At 47.0% G+C, this 20,883-nt stretch overlaps 7 protein-coding genes across 7 annotated transcripts; 4 read left to right on the plus strand and 3 right to left on the minus strand.

Moving 5' to 3' along the window:
• Window positions 1–1,449: 1,449 nt before the first annotated feature.
• K444DRAFT_205080 (uncharacterized protein) lies at window positions 1,450–2,164 on the plus strand. The gene has a single exon (XM_024871032.1). It carries the CDS (start codon window positions 1,519–1,521, stop codon window positions 1,981–1,983), a length of 465 nt encoding a protein of 154 aa, XP_024741656.1. The 5' UTR covers window positions 1,450–1,518; the 3' UTR covers window positions 1,984–2,164.
• Window positions 2,165–3,095: 931 nt separating this feature from the next.
• K444DRAFT_659975 (uncharacterized protein) lies at window positions 3,096–5,111 on the plus strand. The gene is made up of 6 exons (XM_024886415.1): window positions 3,096–3,322; window positions 3,385–3,517; window positions 3,573–4,052; window positions 4,229–4,546; window positions 4,634–4,726; window positions 4,806–5,111. Exons 1-6 carry the CDS (start codon window positions 3,213–3,215, stop codon window positions 5,055–5,057), a joined length of 1,386 nt encoding a protein of 461 aa, XP_024741657.1. The 5' UTR covers window positions 3,096–3,212; the 3' UTR covers window positions 5,058–5,111.
• A 1,003-nt stretch (window positions 5,112–6,114) lies between these two features.
• K444DRAFT_519648 (ARM repeat-containing protein) lies at window positions 6,115–9,490 on the minus strand (the record flags this gene model as incomplete). Its single annotated transcript, XM_024873973.1, has 7 exons — window positions 6,115–6,199; window positions 6,255–6,535; window positions 6,583–6,767; window positions 6,816–6,895; window positions 6,971–9,064; window positions 9,113–9,294; window positions 9,437–9,490. The coding sequence occupies 7 exons, from the start codon at window positions 9,488–9,490 to the stop codon at window positions 6,115–6,117; spliced, it is 2,961 nt and encodes a 986-aa protein (XP_024741658.1).
• A 642-nt stretch (window positions 9,491–10,132) lies between these two features.
• K444DRAFT_650443 (putative Xaa-pro aminopeptidase P) lies at window positions 10,133–12,412 on the plus strand (the record flags this gene model as incomplete). The annotated part of the gene is made up of 3 exons (XM_024885635.1): window positions 10,133–10,208; window positions 10,262–11,619; window positions 11,670–12,412. The coding sequence occupies 3 exons, from the start codon at window positions 10,133–10,135 to the stop codon at window positions 12,093–12,095; spliced, it is 1,860 nt and encodes a 619-aa protein (XP_024741659.1). The 3' UTR covers window positions 12,096–12,412.
• On the minus strand, window positions 12,268–13,166 carry K444DRAFT_554028 (uncharacterized protein; the record flags this gene model as incomplete). Its single annotated transcript, XM_024876637.1, has 3 exons — window positions 12,621–13,166; window positions 12,472–12,551; window positions 12,268–12,408 (listed from the first exon to the last, which is right to left on the minus strand). Coding segments are annotated over exons 1-3 (465 nt in total), but the record flags the coding sequence as incomplete, so codon positions are not given.
• A 137-nt stretch (window positions 13,167–13,303) lies between these two features.
• K444DRAFT_608431 (uncharacterized protein) lies at window positions 13,304–16,757 on the plus strand. Its single transcript, XM_024879385.1, has 2 exons — window positions 13,304–14,451; window positions 14,501–16,757. Exons 1-2 carry the CDS (start codon window positions 13,591–13,593, stop codon window positions 16,541–16,543), a joined length of 2,904 nt encoding a protein of 967 aa, XP_024741661.1. The 5' UTR covers window positions 13,304–13,590; the 3' UTR covers window positions 16,544–16,757.
• A 213-nt stretch (window positions 16,758–16,970) lies between these two features.
• On the minus strand, window positions 16,971–18,929 carry K444DRAFT_582194 (uncharacterized protein). The gene is made up of 9 exons (XM_024877780.1): window positions 18,329–18,929; window positions 18,158–18,279; window positions 18,077–18,107; window positions 18,003–18,020; window positions 17,884–17,956; window positions 17,754–17,833; window positions 17,598–17,703; window positions 17,411–17,548; window positions 16,971–17,359 (listed from the first exon to the last, which is right to left on the minus strand). The coding sequence occupies exons 1-9, from the start codon at window positions 18,911–18,913 to the stop codon at window positions 17,352–17,354; spliced, it is 1,161 nt and encodes a 386-aa protein (XP_024741662.1). The 5' UTR covers window positions 18,914–18,929; the 3' UTR covers window positions 16,971–17,351.
• Window positions 18,930–20,883: the final 1,954 nt, after the last annotated feature.

The following is a 20,883-nucleotide window of genomic DNA, read 5'->3' on the forward strand; positions in this document are numbered from 1 at the left end:
ATTAATTATCTAGTAATTTCTCTAGTTTTATTATTAAGTAAATAAACTTTATTTAGAATACTAGAAATAGCTTATTTCTTTATTTTAGATATTAATATATTTCTTTTACTTTCTAGTATTCTATTTCTTTATTTTTATTATAAGCTTATTAGTGAATCTTAAAAATCTATTTAATAATCGAGATTTATTTAACTAATTTAGGTTTAAGTTAATTATAAATAAAATTACAGGTATTTCCAGTAACTAATTATATTATATAAATAATTTTTAGTAGTTTATTATTAAATTTAGAGAAGTTTTATATTAATTTATTTCTTATATTTAATATTTAATTATTAATCTAGTAATTATTTTTATTTATAAATAGAATAGAATTCTTAATTCTAATAAGCTATAATTAATTATTATAGGCTAAAAGTAGAAAAAAGCTTTAATATTAGCTCCTATATAGTTCTTCTAATAAGAACCTATAGTATTTTTTAATATCTATTTATTTAAATCTTTATTTTATAATATTTTTTTATATTAGTCTTTTTTTATATAAAATTAACTAGTAATTACCTCTAGCTTATTAACTTTTTTAGTAAATTAGTTAATATATAAATGAAATTTCTAATAATATTCCGCTTATTTATTAGCTATAAGATAGTATTTATTAATAAGATTATTTTATATAAGTAATTTCTATTAGGCCTTATTTATTTTCGGAATTTTTAAGTTCCAAGTTAGCTAGTTATTCTTTAATATCTTTTTCTGAAATAGTATTATAATAGCTTCTCTAATAATATAAGTTTATAATATTAAAGTCTGGCTTTTCTATTTTATTATACTAGGGCCTTTTATTTAATATATCTATAGTAATAGTATTTAGTTCCGGGCTATTTATAATAGCTTTAGAAAAGATATTAGTTATAGAAATAAGTATTAAATAAATTCTTTTTATTTAATATTAGTAAATTATAACTAATTATTATTTTATCTAGTTTTAAATTAGTAAACTAAAACTAATTATTATCTTTTCTTATTTTAAATTAGTAAACTATTATTAATTCTTTTTATACTAGAAAAAAAGGCCAGTTTTTTTACTTTTATTAATATTAAAGAAAATATTATTTATTCTAGTTAAGAATTAGGTTCCGAAATTAATTAGATTATAGAAAATAGTATTTTTGTTCTTTTATATTAGTAAAGAACCAATTACTAGAAAAGAAATATTATTTACTCTAGTTAAGAGTTAGGCTCTAAAATTAACTAGATTATAGAGAATATTATATTTTTAGTTAAGCTCTCTGGTTTTTTATAGTTTAAGGAGATTATTAAATATTAAAAGCAGTATTTTGTTTTTGCTTTTTAAGAATAAATACGGATTCTTTACTAGTAGTATTATATTATCTCTATAGGCCGAGTCGAGTAAGCTTAGTATTATATAATAGTGGAATTAATAAAATGGTCGAGGGTTTAAAGTTCAAAGAATCTCATATATTAGAAAATACTAAGCTATGGAATAAAGTAGGGAGGATGCCTCGACCTTTAGTATTATTCCGCCCAAGCAATTCCGGCTTAGCTTCGTTTTGTGCCTGTTTCCGATATCCTGTCCTTGGCAGATCATGCCCTTACGCCAGCCGTCACAGAGGGTGTGGTGCACGGACCAAAAATCGGCCACTTTTCTCTCGTATGAAGAGAACACCTTGCGATTACTTTTTCCCGCCGGGAGCCATCCAAAGTTTCTTTGCGAACCGACAGTTTTTGCCTAATATATCACATATCACGCATCCTGAAAGGCAGCCAGCTACTATTTCCACCATAGGTAATGCCCCAATTGGTCGATTTGATGCCGAGCTAACACCCACAGGGTCAAAAAACCCCTGCCGCTGTCTGCATGCAGCCATACCCAACCAGCCACGTCGAGCCGAACAGCCTAAAGGGAAGCCTTACCACAGCACGCGTGCCCGATTTACTAGACGAGACATAGAGGATGGTTAGTTCTCGGAATGAAGAGAGCGCCAGTAGGAGCCTTCAATGACAAGCTATTCTGCGAATACCAGCCGCCCTCGAAGAGTAAAAAGAGGACCATCTTCGTGTGGACGTGCGTACGACCCCTCTGACTCCTAATATTCGACGGTATGCGGGCTCACCGAAAAGAAGTGCTCCTGTGGACAGACCAAGATACATATAATGACGGATGCTTGCCCCAATTGCCAACAGCCACGATGCGCAGAATGTCGAACCGAGAAGGTATTCGTCAAGTAATGATGGAAGCTAGGAGGACGTGATTAGAAGGACCAGAAGTGGGCGGATGAGTTTGACTGCAGGTATGGTTTAAAGCGGTTTGGTGTTCCGTTACTGGTGTGTTTAGCAAGGCGTTCTTAGATGAGCGTTCCGAGTACTTATGGAGGAGGTTTCTGGAGCGAAAAGTTACACCTTTGTGTGCCCTCCTTTTGCATCCCCGAACAGCCTCGATTTGCACTCTCCTCTAGGTGGCTATTCCAGATGCTTTTGCCTCCAGCCGTTCCATCTTTTTCTGGTTGTTCATTCCCGAGTGCGTCGTGAGCCGCAAGCCATGCCTAGTATGGTGCAACAAAAACGAAAACCACCTAGTGGACGACCAGGGCCTAGCCGCTTTCTGAGCTTAAGCCACGCTGAGTGGAATCCGATATTCGCGACGCGCCGCACAAATATTCTGTTCGGTGTTGAAAACGAAACTTGTATCGAAAACCGAGGGCTGCAGGAGGACGATGTCGTTCGAGGCTTCATGAAAGATGGTGATGAATCGGACGCTTGTCTCCCCCGGGCGGACAAGGTTGAGCAGTATTGCTTTGGCGCAAGTCTGGGAGCGCTCCAAGCAGAGAAAGGAGACGTCGGCGGCCCTATCGCTTGGTTGGATGAAAGGAGTTGCGCCGGTGAAAAGGAACAAGTACGGAAATACCGAGGTCCGCTTACAGCGCGCCAGCTGTATGAGCAGTTGAAGAGACCCGTAAGCTGGCCCAAATTCCAAACCTGCTCCCTGCGTTCCTCCTCTGAACCTGCCACTTCCCACTCCCCCAACCCAGCAAGATAAAGGGCAAAGGCCAAGCTGATGTTGAACTTTACCCTAGCGATTCTCTGTTGCCGCGGCCACTGGTACGAATAAGGTTAGCGAGAGCGGGAGCGAGAGCGGGAGCGCGAGTGCGAGCGCGGCTACAGCCGGCAACTATGACTTATCTTTATCGAACATGGACTCGGAGCCGAAGCCGGATTTAGAAAATCCTCATGAGGAAGAAAAGCGGCCCAAAGATCTAGATCTAGAGCCAGAGCCAGAGCCAGATGCCGAACAACGGAAAATGTGCGTAATCACCAGTCGTGTCAATACGCTTCTGTGGGTCAGTAATGCTGACAGAGCTGCAGATTTATTACCAACCTGGACCGTTGGGGCATCCTTGCCCTCATCGGTACCGCATCAGAGTCTCAAGCCTTGGGCCTTCGCGACACCCTCTACAAACACCTTGCTTGGGAGAATTTTATTGGCGTCACATTTCCTGTAAGAAGACTGGTCCAGATCCGGCTGCAGGGTGCTTGCTAACAAAGCCACATAGCCTGGGTTGCCCATGTTTCAACTGGCATTCCACATCCCGTTCTATGTATGGCGGGTGTCGGAAAGAGCGTGGGAAGATCATCGTCTTGATTCAAACGCAAATCGCTTGAGGCAATGCCGAGATGTCTCATTCCTGGATTGGAAGAGCTCGGGGCCCTCTAACTTTCTCTACGAGGCACAAATGTCTTGTCTAGTAGCTGGAGAGGACGAGTCGCGGTGGGTCGCCTACGGCTTTTTTGACACTTACTTCGACGCCGTCGGTGAAGCAAAAGAAACTGTGGAGGCATACCACGACGATGCTATAATGGAGGGCGGCATGAATGCCGACCCTCTCACATTTGGCGTCATCGGCGCGGAGAAGACAGTTCGGACACCGCGAGAATATTTTCTCTCCTGTTTCCGAATTCGCATTGCCCAAGTTAAACGTGAATGGGTGCAAGTGGTTGCGAAGATAAGGCAGAGCATTCGCGATTATGAGCAGGTGAGTCGTCTTTTCTAATATTTCTAAAGCGGGGAGTCGAGCAATGTGAATCCACACGAAGCTGTAGTCTACCAAATAGACATCGAAGGGAAATATTTGAAGATGGCAAGCATTCTGGTATCTAAGATATTTTCAAGCTGTTTGCTTGGTTTGATGTCTATTAACACATTAAACAGACGTATCAGTATTCCTTGTGCATGTCCAGAGAGCGATCCTCTTCTACAGCAGCAGAACACAACGAAATGGTCAAGTCATCGCGTGACTGGATCGTTCAAGTCAAAAGACTCACAACGCAATTGTTTCAATGCCTATCTAAAACCGTCGGTGCCTGTGAGAACTTCTGTCTCAATCATGCTATATATTTCGAGAACCTTTCTAGCCCGCTTAGTGGTGAACGGTCTCTTCGTGATATTGAAATAACTTTCACTGAATTAGACTCGCTAAGGAACAAACTCGAGTACTTGGCGGAAAGCTGCTCTGAGTTTGCACAAGAGGCGAGTTTCCATTATTAGCTTATTATTCCACTCGTTATAAAAGCTCTACTAGTACACAGTTACTAACATTGTAATTGAATTATTTAGCTCGAACTTCGACTTATTCTTGAGGGCAATGAAGTAGGAAATATGCAGCACAAGATAGCCCAGGATAATAAAGGACTGGCGTTAATTATGATGGTAAGTCTTTTACTTCCTTAGGAAGTAGGAAGGGAAAAACCCCCAACCCCCAGACTTCTAACAGCTTTCACACTCACAGATCTATATCTCTCCTATCGCACTTGCTGCGGCGATTTTCTCTATGAACAGAGACGTAATTTCATTTATTCCTGCAAATTTCGGGTCATTTATAAGCCTAGTCTTCGGCTTCGGTATTCTAGGAATTCTCATTCTTGTTATGCGGCAATACGAAGATTGGTGTTGGCAAGTATTTATGGCTTTAAATGGGCAACGATGCTGGCAAGGAATTCGGTTTAGGAGGAAAACGAGGGAAAATATGGAGCAAAGTTAAATATAATAAACTATATAACCTGGCATTTTTTGTTAGAAAGCAAATGAATTGTTCTACTACTAGCCGGAGTGCTCCCGATTATAATACTGCAATTACTCGTTAGGAATACTCTAGCCTATATTACGAATAAGGGATATATGCCACTACGCAGGACACTAAAATAAAATACATCAGACACGATTACTCTCAAGTAGAGTCCTGCAAACCAATGTGCTCCCTTTTCCTGTATTGGCGGGGGCTAGAAGAAGAACCCCTAAGTATAATCCAGCTAACTTATTAATGTGATCAAGACCCAGGTTCTAACTCAGATTAGGATAGTAGCGACTCTAATTCAAAGACGAAAGTAGATTTGAGAGCCGCCCAGATTCGTTATAAATTATATTAATAATCTTAGCCGAATATTTATTGCAGAATCAACCAGGTATCAGAATTTTGGTCTCGCGAAGTTCATCTCATTATCAAGAAAACGTATTAAAAACTCATTCAACATTATGACGTCATTTGAGGATGCTCTCAGTTTAGCTTACTTGTCTATAACCAAGATAGCCCTGGATCTTACCTTACTCCTTATTATGTGCTTATCGGATCGGCTGCCGCCAATATTACACCTCATGATCAATGGTACGCGCAAAATCACAGCAAATCAGACCCAAATCTCGGCTCTTTGATTTGGGGAGGTGGCCGTGAGCATCTGAATATTCTACAAGAACGTTGAGCCTTACTTCATGCTAAAGAAGCATTTAAATGATAAAGGCGAATTGGGTGACTGGGCCAGGAGAAACGCCATCAAGGCACCCCACTGGGGATGGAAACGGAGGCAAGACCCGATACTAATCGGAAAGCTGTAAATCTAGAACCCAAACTTCGCAGCAGGTAAACGAGGTGATCCACTTTGAATTGTCAGTCCATCCATCAGCCACTAGATGTCCGGGACGGAGCATCAGAGGCCACATGAGCACTTTCCCGCAAAATCTCCGCAGCACCCAGTATCTATTCTCCATCCAATTCTCGAAAACTTTTTATTTCACCAATGGGTATCAAGTAAACTCATAAATTGTTAAGAGACGTATGCGAAGTTCGTGCCGCGGCACGTGAGCCAGAATTCTCTGACCACTTGATTTGTTCCTCTGGCTCCCCGAAGACTGTTCAAGATTAGCTTCGCCTTTACAAATTTGGTACTGCAGACGTATTACTCACTTCATGATCTTCTGTAAGAAAAGTTGTTTGTCTTTATCGGACACTATGTCGCTGGGAAAACTTGGATCAAGGAGAGCAGCCTCCAGCCAGGTTCTTGCATTGACTTGTCGAACGACCAATTTCTTCACCGGCTCGCAAAGCTTATCTAGTTCGCTTCTTGCGGCGTGACCACCAATATTGTAGATCAGTGCTTGGGCGAGCAATGGGCCGAGGTGCTGGATGGCGTTGTTGACGGAAGCTTGTAATGGTTCTGGTTGATTTGGAAGGCCGATGAAGGTTGCCTGAAAGTTTTAGCACAGTAAAGTGAAGCAGAGATGGGACGACATACCCAGAATTCAGCCGCTGCTTGTTTTGGCAGGGGGTCGCTGCCTGCCAGAGCTTTGAGGGTGAACATGAAGACGAACTCCAGAGATGACGATGGTTGATGGTTCAAAAGAACGTGAGAATATTTAGGAAGAAGTCGGAATACAAACTCAATTCCAGTTTGTGTAAGCTCAGGATCATTACCGGGTTCTGCAAACTAATCAACATCGGACCTTTGAGTTGAATCCGGAAACCTACCTCCAAGAGTATGGAGTAGTGAGGCAACCCAAGCCAACAGTGCAGCCAGGACGCCGCCTAACCCATCGCCCCATTTATTACTACTAATTAAAGAACCTGCTGTGGTGATGACACGACCCAGCCGTGGTGTTTGAAAGTTAGCTTTCATGAAGAACTGGGCGGCCATATTTGGCGGCATCACAAATGGCCCTGGCTCCATCTCTCGGAATCCTTGACGCCAAATATCACAAACTTCCTCGACAATTTCGCCCCGATTACCAAGTGCGTCGTACATACGGCACATCATGGAGTATATCCGTTGCTGAATGCGCGAGCCCTCGCCCTCTGTCCAAAATGTGGATGATCTGGATTCCCGTTTCTCAAGGTCCACTGGTCCATCGTCTGGGATCTGGATGCCCTTTGCAATTCCTGCAAGACATTTGAAGGCTGTGACCCCAAGTTCCAAAGCCATTGCTCCTCGGCCGCCATCCATCTGGGAGGGGTCCGACTGGTCTCTTTCCTGGGAAGGAACGATGGAGGAAAGGAGAAGAAGACTTTGTTCCACATCAGCCTCAATAAAGTTGAGCAACTGCTCCAACGGGGCCACTCTTTGCTCTTCTTTCTCCAATGCTTGAATAATGGAGGCAATGCCTTCCATGATCGATTCCTTGACAGATCCGTCAAGAGAGTAATTTGAGGCAATATTACGGTATTGTTGAAGAAATGCACCCAACTCAGGTAGCAGAATCTTCCGACAGTCAGAGCACAGCCTTGTGATAGCTTTCGATGCTTTCTTAGCCAGGTTTGGAGAGCTGGTGGCTTGAAATACAAAGGTCAAGACTTTTGGCAAAGCCTGCGTCCTGTGCTTGAAGTATTCCGAGTAGCCGATGATTAAATCGAGGAATGACTGCATCGTTGGTCTCGGGACCTCTTTGTGAGGACCTGTGAAAAGATCAAGAAGTGATGGCGTGAAAACCTTGTCAAGGTATTCATCACGCAGCGGATCTTCGGAAGAAGTATCAGAGAATCCTCCAAGACAATAGATAGAAGCCTCGAGTTCAGCCCAGTTCCTTGAGGCGGCAGATTTCTGAATAAGATCGATGAAGACCTGGAGGAGGGGTATGCCAGTGGTGAGGAAGAACTGCTGAAGCAGGTCCGAGAAATCTCTACGGGCATCTTTGAAGCCGATTCTATCCACGGAATCCCACGAACTGAACTCATTAGCAGGAGGGAATTGACTCTTCCGCCAACATCTTTCAATTGCTTGCATGACGAGTGCCTGAGCTGTTGGGAACCATGCCGGGTGCTTTCCTCCTTCAGAATAGATGTCATCAACCATAGTTTCCACTAACGTATTCCAAAATTCCAGTGCTGGGACATAGATTTTGTCGTCATGAATTGCATGGCCTTCTGCTCCAAGAAGACCGCAGAGGGCGGAAAGGTATTGCTGACATTGAGGATCGGTTCCTAGGTTCTTGGTCAAATTTTGGACTGTAGCATCGCCAAATGCGATCATGAACATTCCGAATTGTAAAGAATCGAAGTCAAAATCGCCGTTGATCAATCTTTCGTACCGCTCCTGAGCCCATGGGCTGTTGAAAAGAGACTGGAGAGTTTCGAAGTCTTCTTTATGGAGAAACTTGGAATAATTTGCCAAAACATCCGAGAATAGTTCGACAGTTGTCTCGTAGAGGTCATCGTCCACCAAGCACATCAGTGCTGGTTTAATCAAGTTTCGCAGTGGCTCAAGGACAATCTCGTCGTCAATGAATGCGCGATGTGAGTAGGATACCCATGCCTGGAAGCACTTCATCGCCTCCTGCTTGACTGTTCCATGTGCAGCTTCCGTAACGTTGTTATTGATGTACTTCGAAATCAGCGGTACAATATCATCAACATTAGGCACAACTTGACGATGGAATTTGTGCTGCTTCATCGAATTTGAATCCGTCTTTCCAACTTCCTCGACAAGTGTTGTGGCAACCCAGAATACAGCGACCGCTTTGGCGTCTGAGAGACTGTGCCTTAATATCTCCGTTTCAGGAGCCTCATCAAGGGAACTGTATGGTCGAGCCTCGTTATTGCAAAGGGAATACATCAGATGCTTGAGACATCTCTCCCAAGAGGTGGAGAATTGCATGAAGTAAGCAACCAACGTCGAGCACAACTTTCTCACCACCAAGGCACCTTCTGAAATCTCCATGCATCGAATCAGCCAACCGATGAGAGTCTGGAGCAGAGCCTGGGCATCTTCTTCTCCTAGGGACTTGCTGGGATGGCGTCAGTTCAACACGAAAGTCTGATTTCGATAGGCTCACGCATCTGTATTGAGTTTGACGATGAAAGTCAAGGCTGCGAAGAATCTGATCTGCTGATCCCTGTTGTTCATCAGGCTGCTGGCGAGCTGCCATCCTTCTGGAGATCGCTGGAGCTTTTGCAGCGTCTCTTGCGTCTTGACGACCTGGTCTGATCTCCCAGGGGAGTACAGCTGACGAATCAGCTACAGAAGGTCAGCATATCATCCCACGAGGTCCGCGAGTCATCACCGTCGTTCTCCTCTGTGGCCCACAAGGTCGCATTCGCATCAACCAAGACCATCAAACAGCAGCCCCAGACCATAATACACTAACGGTGGTACGTACAGCTTCAACTTCCTCAAGAGAGGTTGGCAACTGCCCACTATCAACGTTCGCCATAATTTGTGGTTGTAGCCTGATCGTGAGGTTGAGATTCGCAGATCGAGGGTTGAAAGAAAACTTTTAGAGACGAGAAAAGAGTGAACAATATCACACGACATCATAATGACACGATACGCCGTTTCGGCTCAGTACTCTTCATATTGTAGCCCGTTCCGTTGATGTATGAAGTTTGTCGCCCGAAATCTGCAGCCTTCCGTTTTGACCCTTGTTGCTGACTCAGGTGCTTCAGCCTTCTCTTCCAAGGCCTTGCTTGCTTGGGTTACATTCTACGAAGCCTCCTCTTCTCCGCTGCATCCCACGGGTCAAAAACGGCTCAGAGGTTTGCTTCAACCCGCAGTCCGCTTTTTGGGTCCACCTCTGACTAACAAATTCCTCAAGGTCTACCGCCAACCTTCTGCCACCACCGCAACCCCCACTTAGCATCTCGAAGCAGAAGGTGCTTGCGCAGAGGGGCCCGAACCAATGCGATACCCTCGAGCTGTTGGAAAAGCGTTCATAAGGAGTCCAGTTTCCGTGTTTACGCCCTTTCGACCTCAGAGACTTCGAATCTCCCTTCGATACAGCTCTACGAGCACGAGAACAGGCACGTTGGAAGACCTAAATCGTGGGGAAGTACTGACGGGAAGGACAGACATAGACATGGAGAAGGTCGATACAACAGATCGCCTAACCCGGCTAAGGGAGCTCATGCAGAAGCACAAGGTCGACATCTACAGTATGTAAGTGTGCAAATTCCTCTCTCCTCCAAGACTCTGACAAAAAAACTAGTCATTCCTTCAGAAGATAGCCATTCCTCCGAATATATTGCGCCATGTGACGCGAGAAGGGAATACATAACAGGATTTACCGGATCTGCGGGGTGCGCGGTGGTCACTCATGAGAAGGCAGCGCTGGCTACGGACGGTCGATACTTCAATCAAGCAACAAAACAATTGGATTCGAATTGGCTGCTGCTCAAGCAAGGATTGCAGGATGTTCCAACTTGGCAAGAATGGTCTGCAGATCAATCAGAGGGAGGAAAAATTGTTGGTGTTGATCCTACAGTCATCTCTGCACCAGATGCACGAAAGCTGGCAGAGAAAATCAAGAAACGAGGCGGACAAGAGCTGATGGCGATCGAAGAGAACCTCGTAGACCAGATCTGGGGCACAGGACGTCCTCCTAGGCCCAGCGAGCCTGTCAAGGTTCTGGCAAAGCAGTTCGCCGGAAAGGATGTGAAGACCAAGCTGGACGAACTTCGAAAGGATCTGGAAAAGAAGAAGAGCTCTGGATTTGTGGTCTCCATGCTGGACGAGATTGCATGGCTGTTCAATATGCGAGGCAACGATATTCCATACAACCCGGTCTTCTTTTCCTATGCCAGCGTCACACCTACCACGGCAACTTTGTATGTCGACGAGAGCAACCTCAGCAGCGAGTGCAAAACGTATCTTACTGACAATGGGGTCTCCGTTCGGCCTTATGAGAAGATCTTTGAGGATACCCAGGTGCTAGGCCAGTCTCTGGCTTCGACTAATGGAGATGGCCCTCCAGAGGCGAAGATCAGAAAGTTCCTTGTGTCAAACAAGACTTCCTGGGCTTTGAAGAGGTCACTGGGTGGAGAGACAAAAGTCGATGAACTGCGAAGCCCCATTGGGGATGCTAAAGCTGTGAAAAATGAGACCGAGCTTGAGGGAATGAGGCAATGCCATATCCGAGATGGAGCAGCTCTGATTGAGTACTTTTCCTGGCTCGAGGATCAACTCAATGTCCACAAAGTGGAGCTGGATGAGGTTGCAGCAGCTGATAAGCTGGAAGAAATGCGATCAAAGCACAAGCACTTTGTTGGGCTCTCGTTTGATACGATTTCGTCGACTGGAGCCAATGCTGCGGTCATTCATTACAAGCCTGAACGAGGCAATTGCTCAACCATTGATCCGAAGGCGATATACCTCTGTGATTCTGGAGCGCAGTACTTCGATGGGACTACGGACACTACTCGCACCCTCCACTTCGGAGAACCGACTGAGATGGAAAGGAAGGCTTATACCCTGGTCTTGAAAGGCCATATTGCCTTGGATGTTGCCATATTCCCCAAGGGAACTACTGGCTTCGCTTTGGACACTCTAGCAAGACAATTTCTATGGGTAAGGTCTATTCAACATACACGTGGAGAATTTCACTAACTCGCCTCTAGGAAGAAGGTTTGGACTATCGACACGGCACAGGTCACGGTGTAGGCTCATACCTCAACGTCCACGAAGGCCCAATCGGCATCGGAACCCGAATCCAATACTCCGAAGTCCCGTTGGCACCCGGAAACGTGATTTCCAATGAGCCGGGCTACTATGAAGACGGTACCTTCGGCATCCGAATCGAGAACATCGTCATGGTGAAAGAAGCAGAAACGAAGCACAAATTCGGCGATAAGCCATACCTTGGCTTTGAGCATGTAACAATGGTCCCTTACTGCCGAAAATTAATTGACGAGACCCTCTTGACGAGAAGAGAGAAGAACTGGTTGAACGAATATCACGCCGATGTCCATGCCAAGACGAAAGATTTCTTCAAGGAGAACGAGCTGGAGATGAAGTGGTTGGAGCGGGAGACGGTACCATTCTAATTACATTCCAAGATACTTACGTACCTACAAGGGGTTGGTCACTTCCATTTCCTTTGAGAAAATGGTAAGATGGAGCAGCACAGCTTGGGACCATGGAACGGAGGCAGGAGGCAAGCATGAACTCGGTATGAGCCACACCACATATCTTAATTTGAATTCCCTAGAAGTGCATGAAGGCTGCTAATGCAAACGTCGTTCCGAACGAGATCTTGAACGCTACGTTATCTTGCACCGCGGACCGCAGGTCGATGCTCGTGACATATTTTTGCAGGCGGTTGTAAGGGATGATGTGGATGCCATAGCTGGATGCCCACTGTCTTCTCATCAGCACCTCTCCCTTCCCTCCTAAGCCCATTTCCAAAGACATCAAACTCACCTGTACACCAACGACCAGTAATCCTAATATCAGCGCCAGAGACCGCGAGAACGTACTGACTAGCAGCCCAGCACACAAACCTACTCACTCATTAGCTCACCCTCTCCTCAGTTTACCTTCTTCCTTTGAAACATAATTTGAATACATACCAACAATGCTCCCACTACTAATCTGTGTCACAGCCCGTGGATTCAGATGACCACCCTGTACCACAGGCGTCTTCGCATTCCTACCATAAGTATCCGCTGAAAACACACCACTGCTACCAGAAACAGAACTTGAATCCAGTCTCATTGGTCTTTGGTGCAGTGCGTGATATGTAACCATAGACAGACCAAGACCGAGACCGAGAGCTTGGGGCCGGAAGAGGGGGCGAAGGAGGAATGATGCCATTTTGGGTGTCTGTTTGCTTTGTTCTTCCTTTTGGGGGTCTTGAACTTTGGTCTGAAGAAGCAGAGAGAAGAAGAGAAGAAGGGAAATGGTGTGAGATTTGATGTCGATGAGGCTCAATTACACGTGGTATTTGGAGTGGTAGGTAGCCTTTGTCCTCTGTGGGGTAGATTTGCTGATGTCACTCGCCCAACCGAGGAGGTTTGGATCTCGGCTTGCCGAGTGGGGAGACGCCGAGAATACTGTAGCCCTGTTTATTATTCACACCTCACTTTCATAACTTCTCTATGGTTGTTGGAGAAAAACTGTATCTCAAATGGTGAAATATAACTTGCAGAAAAAACCCCTCCACTCTATGTCATACAAGGCTTGTTTCCAGCTCGTGTAAAAGACCCTGGAATCTGCAATCTGCTGCGACTCCACATCGCATCCGGCCTCAAAGCAAGGAAAAAAGCCACCTTCGCCACAAAACCCCAACCTATCACCCAACAACCATTAACAAAGCCCACAAGAAATGCCTGCAGCTGCCATGCACGCCGCCATCATCCACGCGAATTGGCCAATGTGATGTGAATCCGCGAGTCTGGGTACAAGCCAGTTTGTCCCCTTCTCTCCACCGTCCTCCGCAAGAATTTATCCACCCCACCTGTTCCACCACCCCTTCGAAATATAACTATACCGCCCTCCTCGCCCTCCACCGAAAGAGAACTAGAAGATGAAGCCAGCAGAATGCGTGTCCCGGCCCACCTCTTTCGGTATTGCGCAGCCGCATACTTGCTGGGCATCACGACCGTCAGCGTCAGCGGGAGTTCGATATCCAGCGCCCCTTCGAAACCAACGCCTACAGAAGCCACAGAGCTAATAAGAACGTGCGAGGCGAGGACTATCAACTATATCACGGACTCGCTGCCGCAGCTGTGTTTGAAGAGCTCGTGGAGCGCTGCGAATGGGACGCATGCTAAGGAGCAGAATGCTACTGAGGCGCAGGCGGGAGATGGCATAGTGGGCTCAAGCATGGGGAGTGCAGAGGAGGTGTCGAGTACGAGTCCTGTGGAAGCAGAGAGCACAGCGGAGACCAGGGAAGCGGTTGCTACGGATCTCGAGACCGGCGAGTTGAATGAAGCGTCTTTCTTGTCGTTTGAGGAGTGGAAGAAGCAGACGTTGGATAAGGCGGGACAAGGGAACGATATTGGGAAGAAGAAAGCTGGGGATGGGAAGAAGAGGGATTCGGAGAGTATACAGAACCACCTTGACTCGCTCGGGGACGAAGGAGAGATAGATTTGGATTTTGGGGCTTTTAGAAGTGGAGGAAAAGGGGAGGAGACTGCGCATACGACTGAGAACACCCAGGCCGAAGGGGAAGGGGAATCCCAAGAGGTTGAGAAAAGAACGAGGGATCAGTATCGGAGTAAGGATGCGGGGAAGACGTGCAAGGAGCGCTTCTCGTATGCTTCTTTTGATGCTGGGGCTACGGTTTTGAAAACACATCCCGGGGCGAAGAATGCGAAGAGTGTGTTGATTGAGAATAAGGATTCCTATATGCTTTCCGAATGCTCGGCGGAGAATAAGTTCATCATTATTGAGCTTTCGGTATGATCCTTTGCTTCTCTATTTTATGCTTGTGCTAATGAGCTTGCAGGAAGATATCTGGATCGATACTCTCGTCCTTGCCAACTACGAATTCTTCTCCAGCATGATTCGAACGTTCCGGGTTAGTGTCAGTGATCGATACCCAGTGAAGATGGAGAAGTGGAAAGATCTGGGAACATACGAGGCTCGAAACTCGAGAGAGATACAAGCATTCTTGATTGAAAATCCTCAGATATGGGCGAGATATATCCGGATCGAGTTCTTGAGTCATTATGGGAACGAATACTATTGCCCACTTTCTCTAGTCAGAGTACATGGGACTCGAATGCTGGAGAGCTGGAAGGAGACCGAGGCTGGCAGTGATGATGATCCTGAAGAGATTGGGGGTGGTGAAGAACAATACGTGCCCGAAGCTGTAGCCGAAGTAGTCCAAGAAGAGGAGAGACTGCAAGCTGAGCTGAAGGCCCAATCAACCACTCCAGAGCCCCGGCCAACCGTTGTAGATTCCAGTCAACCCGAGAGCGCCTCTGTTGAGGAGACGACTTCCCCATGGAAAAAGCCTGGATTCTATATTTTCGATCTGCCTGAATCTGGGCCGGCCGACGACATTTGTCTCCCATCAGAAGCTCCGACCCAAACTCCTCCTGATTCACAACCAAGTCCTTCCGAGACTGTCAAGTCGACAGCAGAATCAGCGCCGGTGTCCAGTCCGTCTGTTGCACCTGTAAATTTGTACGCAAACTTAACAGCACCGACGACAAGTCCCCAAGCTTCACAGCCGGAGAAGGTATTCCCAACAGAGTCGCCGTCCACGAAGGAGTCTTCGCCAACTGTAGGCAGCGCATCTAATACAACCAATCCAGTCTCAGACACTCCAACACCATCTATCTCTACAACAACTACAACAAGCAAGTCACACAACATTACCAGCTCCGTTAAGAACAAAACGACCAGCACCTCTTCCTCTACCTCCGCTCTCCCCACAATCCAAGAATCCTTCTTCAAAGCCGTCTCCCGGCGCCTCCAACTCCTCGAAACAAACTCCACCCTCTCCCTAAAATACATCGAAGAACAGTCCAAGATCTTGCGTGAAGCATTCACGAAAGTCGAGAAAAAGCAACTCCAAAAAACCACCACATTCCTCGACACACTCAACAACACAGTTCTCGACGAGCTTCGAGGCTTCAGACAACAATACGACGAGATCTGGCAGAGCACCGTCATCTCCCTTGAAGGCCAGCGGGAAGAATCTCGCCGTGAGATCTTGGCCATCAGCTCGCGGCTCAACATCCTAGCCGACGAAGTCGTCTTCCAAAAACGGATGTCAATCGTCCAATCTATCCTCCTGCTGCTCTGTCTCGGCCTCGTAATCTTTTCTCGTGTTTCAGGAGGAGGCAACATCGACTTCCCTACCTTCCACAGCAGAGGGCATTCCCACTCCCGCCTCACTTCCTACCCCAACCAGCTCGAAAGCCCACTCGACGGTAGTCCAAGTCCGCCAGCAAGTCCCAATTTCCCGCGCGCGGACTCAGGACGGTGGCTAGAAACTGGACATCGGCGCGTGCATTCCGATGATATCGATACAGCTGCCTCGCGATCAAGAAGCAGGGATGAGAGCCCGCCGACACCAATATCAACATACTCTCGTTCCGACGAACACGCATTAACACCTCCTTCTGGCGCAGATGATCTTAACGCGGCTGGTACCGGAGATATGCTCTCTGAGCCCTTGGATGCGAAGGACCACCCTCGTCCTACTGATCTAGCACCGATTGAGGACCCGCCATCCGGCCCCTCCCCAAACAACACACCCAAGAAACGCCGCCGCAAATCCTCAACCCGCTCCATCCGCTCTGCGAGACAAGAAGCAACGCCCCCACCGGACCCCCAGCATCCCCCACGCCTCACTACCACCTCAAACATCTCACCCATAGCAGAAGACACTACACCCCACCTCCCCTCCCCGCCACCCGACCCTCAACCTCATTCCCCTTCATCCCCTGGCTCTCCAGAAACGGACACAAACACAACGACAAACCGGAACTGCACGATAACGCGGAAACCGCTGCCTGCTTTGCCTGAGGGCCCTTAATCCCGTCCTCCTCCGAAATGGGATGATTGTTTATACTGTATGTTGTATGATTCACGGACTCAGCAGTACTTTGATTTGACTTTAGCGCGGCGTTTGGGATTGGATTCTTGGGGTTGCATTGGAGGTGCTTTGATAGTTTGATAGGATAGATGCGAGGAATATTATTATAATACATGCATGGATCAGCCTTGGATTTGAAGTGAATAAATTCGACGTGATTGTTCCTGCCTCTGCTGTGCATTGACAAGCATTCCGGTTCCATTGTGCTCGCTTTAGCTGTACGCTCGTCCTTCGAGTTGTGAAATAATAAAGTCCTTTAGACTTGCCTCGAGTGTGGAGTTGGGATCAGGAATATATGAACAATGCCGCAGTCGCCGAAGATCATCTCAAAAGAATGTCACTGTCACAAGAATCAAAGTTTGGGTTGCAAGACCTTAGATAGACTACCTAGAACGCCAAGTGCGACGGTGTGCTATGAAAGCTTCCCCGATGATATTTTATCTCTATGGAAATCCATCGCAAACGTCATCGCATGAATGCTATCGCCCAATGAGAGCAAATTTTGTGCAGAGGGGTATCAGCAAAAGCAAATGAAATAGAGTATATCCATCCATCCAGAGCCGACCAAATTTCCGTCAAAAAAAAAGGCTTTGGATGTCCCGCCAGAGCTCACAAAAGCCACACCGCCAATTGCTCCACCTGCAGATGTAGCCAGGTTGTAGATGTGACCGACAAGAAAAAGTTGCCAAAGTAATTGTCGCCTGAAATGTGAGAGAAAGGCGCCCGGAAGGATTGATGAAACTGCCGTTTAACGGTCTGCAAGGCGGTTAGCATACTCAGGCGTTGAGAGACACAATTTTCACTTACATGAACGGTGAGCACCCCAGGAATGATACTCGAGGTCATACTCCTCCTGCTCAGCCAAGGAAGTGCCGCGGTCGAATTGGGAACGGCGGCGTCGCTGTTCGTCGCGAAGGTGCTGACCGGCACTTGGAGCGAACAAACCTACGGCTGGTAAGTCGCAAAACGAGGAAATTGGAACGAAAATACTAACCAACATTCTCGGCGTTTTGGCACGAGCGAGTGAGCTTCGAATGATTGTCAGACGGTGGGAATCGCTCCTCCTGGCCGACCATCGGGTCTGGGAACGTGTAGAAGAGCTGTTGAAACATTAGAATACCGAATTCACTGCTGTGAAGGTGGTTCTTACCTTTGGGCGAGCAGTGTCAGGCTCGAGCATGACAGACGAGTTTCTGAACTTTTGAATGAGGCAATCTCTACCTTGAATGGCTGAAAGGAAGGTTAGACGGGCTTGGGCTACAAAGTGAGAGGAGCCTTACTAGCATAGGAAACCTCGGCACGCTTGTCGCTACGGAAGCTCTCCCACTTCTGACCGGATCGCAATCGGACAAACTGCACATGTTAGTAAAGGATTTGGTGGTCTTCGTGTGATACATACAGGAACGATATCAAGCGGCTGCATAAAGTCAGTCAAATTCTCAGAAAGTGGGTGGGGGGTGCGAGGGTACATACGTCAACGAAGTTGATGAAGGCGTAGCCGACGCTGGACCAGTCAGTAGCTACAAGAGTAGAATGAAGAAAAATTCAGCTTACTTGCAATCATTGCTGAAATCAATTCGAAGGTACATAAAGTCGTAGTGTCCAAAGCTAGACTGATCAACGTACTTCTTGAGTTCAGCTTGGGTAACCTTGTTTGGGATATTTCTCAACATGACCTAACCATGTCAGCATGAGGTGCTCTGAATCTCCTTGAATGACACTTACCGTGGTACGAACATCGATACCATATTGGATGTTTTCAATGTCGACGAAGTTGTGATTGCCACCAGAGTTTTGGTTACGACTACGGTAGTTGGCAGCAATATGGTAGGGAACCTTGACTGCATTCTGACGACGGACGGGACCAATTGGACGCGGGGAGTAACCAAGTTGACGGGAGGGACCTGGTGATGGTGATCCATAGTGCGCATGATCAGTAGCGAATGATTGGTGGCCCATGGGACGACCGAATTCGGGTTGGCTGAAGCGGATGGGGGAAGGACCTTGACCGATGTAAGGGGCCTGCGCAAAAGGACTGAAACCTGCCATTGAGCCTGCCATCGGAAATGTCGATTGTGGGGTCATGCCAGTCAACATGCTGCCCATACCCATGGTTCCCACAGCTCCAATGGTACCCATGCTGCTAGGAGAATACATCGTGCTGGTTGCGACACCGAAGCCAACTGGGACACCAAAGCCAGTGTTGGTGGACGGAAGATATGAGAGATCAGCTGGTGTGATTGGAGTTGCGAAAGAAAAAGTGTGCGCCTCCGGTGCCTTGCCTTTGTTGATACTGAGCTTTCCCAACATCGCAGCGAGATCGGACTGTTCGCCGGTTTGCCGAGTCGGAGTCGCAACTGGGGTCATCTTGGACTGAGTTGTGTTCTTCGAGCCAGCCGGGCGATGCTCAGAGACGGAAATGAGGGTTGCGAACGGCGGAGCCTATTTTCCATTTAGCTTGTGCTCGTGGACGAAGAATACAACAAATTACATACCCCAATGACCTTTCCATGCAGCTCCTGAATGGCAAGCTTTGCATGAGACACGTCATGGTATTCGACAACCAGAGCAAAGGTTCCAATCGGTCCGTCGAGAAGCTTTTGCCAAGCATAGATAGAGCGGTCCTTTGCACTCAGAAGTGCTCGGATATCATCCTCGAACTTTCTCTGGTCGGTGCCAATCGGGTATTGGACATGAACGATGGCCTGACCTTCATAAGCGGAGCAAACACCATTTGCCAAGGGACTCTTGATCTTCAATGCCATTAGCAATAAATCGCCGAAGGAAATCGGTATTGGTTGAACCCACCTCGTTCAAGTCATTGCCCTGAATGAACTCAACCGCCATATTGTCGTGGTGTTTGGCGATGGCGTTGTAGAAGGCAACAGCATCGCGAATATCAGCGAACGAAAGATACACGATATTGTTAACTTGTTCCAAACGAGAGGTACTCTTGGTTTGGTAATCAGACTTGTTGAACTTCTATAAAACGTCAGTCAGGGATCGAACAGGTGAATCAAGTAGAGGAGGGAGGATATGAAGGATACCAGGAGACTTACGTCGATGGATGCTTGAACCCGATCACGAATGTCATCCAAGAAGATGCCAGTAACCTTGACATGTCTGCTGGCCAAAGACTCTGTGGAGAAGAAGCCCAATTTGGTGACCAGCGGGGCAGGAGGTGGTGCACGGCGATAAGGGCTGTTTTCCTCAGCAGCAATGATAGACTCAAGGTGTTGAGTAGTCCCGGGCAATGGAGCTGCCGACTTCGGAGCCATGGAGTACATCGATTTGGTAGAAGGAAGAGAACCGAAGTTGAGACCGAGACCAAATGGCTCAAAAGAGCTGGCAGTGGCTGAAAGCTTTCCCTCGGACTTTGGCATGTTTGAGGTACCGACGAAGGGGTCGTGAACGTGGTCCATTGGATTTGTAGTTGGCTTGGCCATAGCAAAGTTCTTGTCTCTACCATCCTCAGGGGAGAAGGAAGTCAACTTGGTCTCAGGTGTACCCTCCGTGGATTCTCCGCCGCCATAAACAGAGTACGGCGATTCCTTGTAGTGTTGCATGTTGCCTTCGTCGGAGGATATCTAGCTAAACTCGAGGGGCAGTTAGTCAGGTGTTGTACAAAGTGGAAGATAGAAACGTGACAAGGAGGAGACCCAATGAAGAGTCAGGAATGGGGATGCACTGCTTAGCGAGAGGGGGTAATCGGGGATGTGAGAAGGGCAGATCTAAAGAAGCCTAGGAAAGGGCACACACTGTGCGTAGCGAGAAAGTGAATATAGAGGTGTGAGAAGGGGAGAGCCAAAGTAAACCCGGGAAAGGGGGTGCGCCGTGCGTAGCGAGAAAGGAGAAGGAAGAATGTAAGGGGATATCCGATGAAACTCAAGGGACAGGGAGCAGGGGTAGGTGAACGTAAGAAAGGAGAAACCCGATGATAACCCGGGAAAGGGGCTTCGCTACGCGTAGCGAGAAATGGGCGATGTAGAATGTGAGAAAGGGCAAAAGCTGTGAAGGGATTTGGAGGAAGTTGTGAAGTAGGTGTGAAAGGCGGCGCACAACTCAGGGCCATTCCACTTTAGGCATGAATGTCCTTGTGGATAGAGGGAGTTGACGGAAGGTGAAAGACGATGAAGGGACATGAGGAAATGTGACGACGAGTTTAGTGTTGGGGATGTGGGGGAACGACTGTCCAGCTCTGGAACTGGCTCCCTGAGTGAACGAAGGGAGCTAATCAAAAGTGAAATGCGGTAAAAGGAATTGAGGAAATGGGGTAGGAG

This window comes from Hyaloscypha bicolor, assembly GCF_002865645.1.
Source record: "Hyaloscypha bicolor E unplaced genomic scaffold K444scaffold_17, whole genome shotgun sequence".
NCBI classification, from domain to species: domain Eukaryota; kingdom Fungi; phylum Ascomycota; class Leotiomycetes; order Helotiales; family Hyaloscyphaceae; genus Hyaloscypha; species Hyaloscypha bicolor.